Source organism: Notolepis coatsorum (genome assembly GCF_963971535.1).
Source record: "Notolepis coatsorum genome assembly, chromosome: 2".
Classification (NCBI taxonomy): Eukaryota; Metazoa; Chordata; class Actinopteri; order Aulopiformes; family Paralepididae; genus Notolepis; species Notolepis coatsorum.
This window is the reverse complement of record NC_140166.1, coordinates 81,668,404-81,676,717: the sequence shown is the minus strand read 5'-3', so window position 1 is coordinate 81,676,717 and position 8,314 is coordinate 81,668,404. Positions and strand designations below refer to the sequence as shown.

Below are 8,314 nucleotides of genomic sequence, written 5' to 3'. Positions count from 1 at the left end.
AATTCAATCAGGCAAAAAGGACCTTTAGAAATCCTGAATATTCCCAAGTATATAATTAATGTTGAATAATGACAACGAAAAATACTAATTGACAAGAAAAGTCTTGGCAACGAAGAAGACCCTTAAAGAAGACATATGAACTGGGAGGGGACAGCTCTACTGTAGTCCCTAGAAGACATGTGAACTGGGAGAGGACAGCTCTACTGTAGTCCCTAGAAGACATGTGAACTGGGAGAGGACAGCTCTACTGTAGTCCCTAGAAGACATGTGAACTGGGAGAGGACAGCTCTACTGTAGTCCCTAGAAGAGATATGAACTGGGAGAGGACAGCTCTACTGTAGTCCCTAGAAGACATGTGAACTGGGAGAGGACAGCTCTACTGTAGTCCCTAGAAGAGATATGAACTGGGAGAGGACAGCTCTACTGTAGTCCCTAGAAGAGATATGAACTGGGAGAGGACAGCTCTACTGTAGTCCCTAGAAGACATGTGAACTGGGAGAGGACAGCTCTACTGTAGTCCCTAGAAGAGATATGAACTGGGAGAGGACAGCTCTACTGTAGTCCCTAGAAGAGATATGAACTGGGAGAGGACAGCTCTACTGTAGTCCCTAGAAGACATATGAACTGGGAGAGGACAGCTCTACTGTAGTCCCTAGAAGAGATATGAACTGGGAGAGGACATCCCTACTGTATAGCCATACTGTTCTTGGTTCTATGGAATTCAAAGAACGTGAATACCAAGAACCATCCGTTCAGATCCACACCAATGGGATGAGTGTGGGATGAGTGCCTCGGCCTGTTGAGTGGCTCTTGCTATGGCTGTGTGTGTTCTGCAGGAGATGGAGAACGCATGGAACGAGTACAGCCAACTGGAGAGAGACGTGGATTGGCTGAGGTCAGCCCTGCAAGGCCAGATGAACCGCAGTGGTCTCTCTCAGGTCTGTAAGACAACACACCCACACACACACACACACACACACACACACACATCAATCATCTTTCAGGAAGATTACAACCACTGCCAACACATGCACAGACACACTAGGCCTGTGCCAGGTATCTAATAACCAGGTGACCATCATAACCGTCATAACTGTTGTGTACAGTCTAGTCCAGTGGTTCCCAAAGTGGGGTTCGCGAGCCGCCGTCAGGCCACTGAACTTACAAGCAGGCCAGGCCATTGTTTCTAGTTGCAGCGGTGCAATAGTTAGATAACCTAGGTGGGGAACAACCAGGAGATCACTGCAACTCACACAAGTTGGAGAACTATCTCTCTCTCTCTCTCTCTCTTGCTCACACACACACACACACAAAGGGAGCCGCATGTGATTGGTGGAGGAGGGACCCTTACAAAAAAACGAAAAATCCACCAAAATCAGTGTTGTTGCTAATCATTGACACATGCTAGCCTGTAATAACCCCCCCCCCCCCCCCCCCCCCAGACAAATCTACTTTGCATTTGTAATATATGCCATCACACACACTGGCATTTAAATGGTTAGAATTATAAAATGAATATGTGGTGTTATGATCAGTGCTGAAGTTGAATAAAAGATTGTATTATTTTCAATCTGACATAAAAAAAACTGAAAATCCATCAAAATCAGTGTTGTTGCTAATCATACATATGCTAGCCTGTTTTTTTAACAATAATCTGTGATGCCATCACAAACACTGGCATTTAAAGGGTACAAAAAAAAAAATCCTGCACCAGAATGCAGGAAATGAAGTCTTCCTGACTGGGGCTATATTTCGCACTATATTTCCTGGCCTGAATGATTTCCCCAGTCCGGCCCTGGTTAAAAGCCTCCAATGCTGGGGCGGCTAGGTGGTGTAGTGGGCAAGGCGCTCGCCATCAACGCTGGAGACGCTGGGTTCGAATCCAGCTCTCGGCGTTGCTATCAGCTTGGCTGGTCGTTCATACTAACACAATTGGCAGTGTTAGGGGTGGGAAAGCTGATGGGTGGGTCCTGGGCGTTGTGGACAGCGACCCCTACAGTTCGGTCGGGGCGCCTGCACAGCGAGGGTAGGATCTGGAGGGAGGTAGTGTGACCTTCCACACGTTACACTCTCCCGGTGAGAATCTGTGCTGCTAGGCTGGCTGCCGGCTGGCTGCACATGCGTCGGAGGAAAGCATGTGACAGTCTCCGGCCTCCCGGACCAACAGTAGGGGGGAGTGCGCAACAACCAGGAAGGGGGTTGGGAATTGGCATAACGACTAACAGTGGGATGGGAGAAAAATCGGAAAAAGGAGGGGGGAAAAAGATAATTATAAAATTTTAAAAAAAGCCTCCAATGCTTATTAGTGTGTGTGCGTTTGAACGTTTGCATGTTTCAACCATACATTTCCATTTATAAAAAAATTTAAAAAGTTTAAATCCCCCCCCCTCCTATAATATGGGGGTCGCGGCTCTCTGACACCGTTATTTCGGGGGTCGTGGCCTGAAAACTTTGGGAACCCCTGGTCTAGTCTACTCACTATACTAAACCACTTTGTACACCCAAAATAACAACACCAGTTTCTGCTACTGCTGGTTGCTTCTTGTTCAGTTGCTATCGCATGCACTTATCTGTGTTTCATTACACATATGAGTGCATGCTTACCAACTGTCCTCCTGTTTTATTGCAACACTACTATCACCGACATCTAAGAAGGGAGATCCCCCATTGAACTAAGGTTCTCTCTTCTAGGTTCTAAGGTTTCTCTCCTCCACATCGCCTGTGGTGCATTTTTTCCTATTGCTAGGTTTTTAGTGAGTTTTTCCTTACCTTCGCGTGGTGTATGTCTGGGAGTGTTGCATTCATTTATTTAAAAGGTTTTGGACTTTATGGTGTTTTTGTTTTGTCCTTGATTTATTGTGATGTTTCTTCTTGACTTGTTTAAAGAAGACGTGTCCGGGACCCATGGGGACATTAACGTGTGTGTTGTCGTCGGGCCTTACAAATACATTTGATTTGATTTGATTTGATTTGATTCTTGTTGTTTTGTGATTGAGTCTCTGTCACCGCTTCACCAGCTGTGTCCTCCACCATCACTGTCAGCCGCCCCTGCTAGTGTTGCCTCTGATGATGTTGCAGTCTGTGCGGGCCATTGTTCCCCCCCCCCCCCACCCCCTATATTTCAATGGTCAAATTGTGACCATTGATTATAGCGCCATCATCAGGCCGATTTATGTATTTGTTGTGTTGCATTGGAACACCGCTGTCTGTCATTGAGGCACATTGTCTCTGTCATCTACTATGTCGTGGCAACAAACAAAAAATTCATTCATTTTCGGGACAGACAAACACAGTCATGAGATATGTATACTTTGTAATATGCTGCCAGGTGAAAAGAAGCGGTGGGCTGGGTACACATGTGTCGGAGGAAGCATGTGATAGTCTCCACCCTCCCAGACCGACGGTAGGGGGTAGAGTACGCAACGACCAGGAGGGGGATTGGGAATTGGCATAACGACTAGGGATGGGTACCGAATTCGGTACTTTTGAGGTACCGAACCGAAACACGTCGGTACTACCGAGTATCGAATCAAGTGAGAAACCAAAAAAAAAATTAAAAAAAAATTAAAAAAAATATTTTTTATGAATTTATTTTTTATTTTTTTTGAACTTTTTTATTTTCATGTCAACGTTCACACGCACAATATATGCTTACCTAGGATTTGACTTGATTCAACAACAAAGCAGTCGGAGCAATGACAAGCCGAAAACTGTCGAAATTGTAGTTATTTGAAGTTTGGATTTTTTTTTACGACTGAGGTAGGTAAATAAAATTTCGACAGTTTTCGGCTTGTCATTGCTCCGACTGCTTTGTTGTTGAATCAAGTCAAATCCTAGGTAAGCATATATTGTGCGTGTGAACGTTGACATGAAAAGAAAAAAGTAAAAAAAAAAAAGTAAAAAAAAAATGTATACTTTTTTTTTTTTTTTTTTTTTTTTTTTTTTTTTAGTACCGAAAAAAGGTACCGTTGGGTACCGGTATCGATTCACAGGTACCGGTACCGGTTCAAATGTGAAAGGTACCCATCCCTAATAACGACTAACATTGGGATTGGAGAAAAATGAAAAGAAATTAGGAAAAAGATAATAATACAAAAAAAAAAATTATAATCTAATTAATTACAGGATTTGTAATTAATTAATCTAATTAATCGCATTTTAATCGCATACCCATTTTAGGCCTGATATTCTATATTTAATTTTTTTTATCTACTTTTTCTCCCATTTTCTATTTTTCTCCCATCCCAATTTCGTATCGTCCAATTCTACCCTCCCCTGTCTCGAACGTTGTTAGGCCATGCCTCCCACAAGCCGGCTGCAATGTGGACTAAGCCTTACATCACGTGTCCCCTCCGGTACTTGAGGAAGCAGCAGTCGCATCTTTTCACCTGCACAGCGCGATCTCTCAGCGTCGGGGGTCTGCGTTTGGAGGGCACACCGCCCCCGTCGCTTCCTGATTCTGCTGCGCAGGCGCACCAACCGACCTGTAGGAGTCGCTGTCCACAACGTCCAATCCCCACCCATCAGCTTCCCACACCCTAATACTGCCAATTGTATTAGTATGAACGACCAGCCAAGCTGATAGCAATGCGGAGAGCTGGGCTCGAACACAGCATCTCCTGCATTGGTGGTGAGCGCCTTGCCCACTGCACCACCTAGCCGCCCTGATATTCTATATTCTATCATCATATTTCAAATGGCATATGTCCGGATGGCAGAATTCAGTACTGTATCTACAAAACCTTCTGTTTAATCATCTTCCATTTATTCATTTGCTTAGATTTTTCACGTCTGGTAAATTTTTGCATGGTGTTATTCACAGTCAAAGATAAAAAAAAAAATGTATTGATATTCTCATTTGGTTCATTACAATTTACTCAAGCCTAATAACAGACACAGTATTTCTGACACTGGGAATACATTCCCTGAGATCCATAGATGTCCCTAGAATCAGATACCAAGAACATGCAAATGGACCATATTAAAAAAAAGTCTGTAAATGTGTATTCTACGTTATTATGGAATGAATGAAATAAAAAAAAATTTAAAACAAAGATTTTATTATTATTTTTAATTAATTTTGAGTTAATTTTCATAAGGCAATAATTTGCTGTGTAATTAATTAATCTAATTAACGCGATAAACTGGCAGCCCTAGTAATAATAATAATACATTATTTTATATAGCGCCTTACATAAGGTATCTCAAAGCACTTTACAGACATCACATTACAGTACATCGACAAACAGTACATGACATGGACAAACGCAGTACATGGACTTTCACAAGGACAACATGGTGGGGATGCTACAGAGAAAGGGAGACAGCTTAGAGACAAGACAGAAAGAAAATAAAAATAAATAATAATAATAAAAATAATAATAATAATAATAATAATAATAATAATAATAATACTAATAATAATAATAATAATAATAATAATAATAATAATAATAATAATAATAATAATAATAATAATAATACTAATAATAATAATAATAATAATAATAATAATAATAATAATAATAATAATAATAATAATAATAATAATAATAATAATAATAATAATAATAATAATAATAATAATATATAGGTGTGCACGTATGTGAACATGTAAGTGATGCAGGGGTTGGGGGGTCAGGAGTGAGGGTATGCAATGTTGAACAGGTGGGTTTTGAGGTGGGACTTAAATGTTTCTACAGATGGGGCTTCTTTGATGTGTGATGGGAGTTAATTCCAGAGTCCAGAGGGAGCAGAGGAGGAGAATGATTTGTTTTCTGTGGATTTAAGGCGGTAGTGTGGTGTGCTCAGAAGGGCTAAGTTGGATGAGCGGAGTGAGCGGGAGGGAGTGTGGTGTTGAAGGAGGTTGTAGATGTAAGCAGGTGCTAGGGAGTGGAGGGCTTTGTAAGTGAGGAGACAGATCTTAAAGTAAATCCTATACTTAAAGGAACACGCCAACTTTTTGGGAAATTAGCTTATTTGCCATCTACCCTGGAGTTAGTAAAGCAGATACATACCACTTTCTTCTCTGTGCATGCATTACTGCATTAGGCTTAGGGAACAGCCACACTGTTAGCCTAGCTTAGCGTCATTCACTGGAATTGATTGATTGATTGATTTTTATTGTGGAGTAAAAGACAGCATCCAAGGGATAAAAACATGAGAAAGTGCAAGCACTTATTTCCATCATGGTCCCTGATTTTGGACATGGACAAACATCATAAAATATAGAGCATCATAATAAAACAGAGCAACATAATAAAACATAGAGCATCGTAATAAAACATAGATCATCATAATAAAAGATAGAGCATCATAATAAAACATATAGCAACCCCATAAAACACGCCCTACCCTCTCCTTCCTAGACGTGGCTATTCTATACTTCACTGGCTAGCCATTTCTTTGTGGCACGTCTAAAGCTTCCCCCCTCTTCGATGTTTTTCAGGGCCACTGGAAGCTTGTTCCACTCCAATGCCGCAGAATATAAAAAATAATTTGTGCCCATTAGTGAGTTGAATTTTGGCAGAATAAAATCAGTACTGCTTTGATTTGATTTGATTTGATTTTTATTTGTCTCGGACATAGAAACATAAAACAAGTTTAAAAAACAAAAAGGTAAATAGTCAAAGACTATTTCCATACAATAAGTGTTCGAGAAGGAACAGGGGGAAGTAAAACAACTTATCAAGCCCTGCCCCTTCCTTACAATATTTGACATTATAATTTAATAAAAATAAAAATAACATAACAAATAATAAAAAACAAAAATAGAAGTACAGTTTTTTATATATCCAAATATCCAAATGAGAAAAAATAATAGGCAGTCACATTACTGCTCAAGCTCCTCTCTCTTATATGTGTCCATAAGTGCTTGTTTATAGCTATTCCTTCTAGTGGAATATGAATGTTTGTCACGGAATCTATTAAAGTAATTGGATAGATATTTTGGACCTGTATTTTGAACTATCTTGTGTGTAAGACCTCATTTAATGTGAATTACCCTTGTATTGACCAGAAGCCAGTTTAGTTGCCTAAAGAAAGTTGGCGCTAGGTGAGTGCGTGGAGGTAGCTTAAGGACTACTCTCAATAATTTATTTTGAGCTGTCTGAAGTTTGTTTTTCAGGACCTGTGGAGTGCCACTAAACCAGGAGGTAGCAGCATAGTCAAAGTGACTTTGTACTAATGCGCCTGCTAGCATTTTAAGTGTTGCCTGGTCCAATAGTTCCCTTTTTCTAGCTAGTAACTTCGTTTTCTGGCAGATTTTTTTGTGGGCTTTTTTAGCCATGGCCTCTCCTGTAAGATGTTTGTCAAATATGCAGCCTAGATATACTACAGAATCCTTGTTTGTTATTTGCTTCTCACCTACTCTTACCTTAATTTCAATTTCTTTACCAAGCCGTTTCTTTGATCCAAACAGGATGGCCTCTGTTTTCCCTGTGAAGTGTAGTGCCAGTGTAGCCTAGTTCCCAACAGTCACGAAATACACTCCAAATACAACTCCAAAACGTTCCTGTAAACATGTTGTGACCTGTGTATTTACCACATGGAGAATTTATTTAATTTTATTTAAAAAACTGGGCTTTTGAGGTGATGAAATCACTGCACCCAGGTAGCAGTGGGTCGGCAAAAAAAAGTTCTGAGTAAATATCTGCTTAGAAAACAAAAATGTCAAAAAAAATATATCTTTCTCCACGTGGTAAATACACAGGTCACAGCATGTTTACAGGAACGTTTTGGAGTTGTATTTGGAGTGTATTTCGTGACTGTTGGGAACTATGCTACACTGGCACACCTACTTCCAGTGAATGACGCTAAATGGTGCGGCTGTTCCCTAACCCTAATACATGCACAGAGAAGAAAAGGGTATGTATCTGCTTGTCTAACTCCAGGGTATATGGCAAATTTCCCCCAAAGTTGGCATGTTCCTTTAACAGGGAGCCAGTGAAGTGAGGAGAGGACGGGTGTGATGTGGGAGAACTTGGGGCAGCGGGTGATGATGCGGGCTGAGGTGTTCTGAACTAGTTGAAGTTTATGGAGGGATTTAGATGTTGAGCCAATGAGCAATGCATTACAGTAATCTAGACAGGAGAAAATTAGGGCATGAACCAGCTTTTCAGTGTCGGAGTGGGACAATAGTGGTCTAATGCGAGAAATGTTCCTGAGGTGAAAGTAACATGTCTTGGTGATGTTGTTGATGTGTGGTTCGAATGATAGTTTGGGGTCAAATAGAACACCCAAGGTTTTCACTGTGGGGGAGGGGAGGATAGATGGATGTTGATGGATATGGAGCAGTCAGGGTTTTTACGGAGAA

The 8,314-nt window shown here is 40.8% G+C and overlaps 1 protein-coding gene across 1 annotated transcript in view; it reads left to right on the top strand.

Moving 5' to 3' along the window:
• Positions 1-8,314, top strand: part of plekha7b (pleckstrin homology domain containing, family A member 7b) — a gene marked incomplete at its 3' end in the record, with an annotated part of 266,506 nt that overhangs the window by 200,061 nt on the left and 58,131 nt on the right. The window contains 1 exon segment of the mRNA XM_084308243.1: positions 837-938. Coding sequence (XP_084164369.1) covers positions 837-938 — 102 coding nt within the window.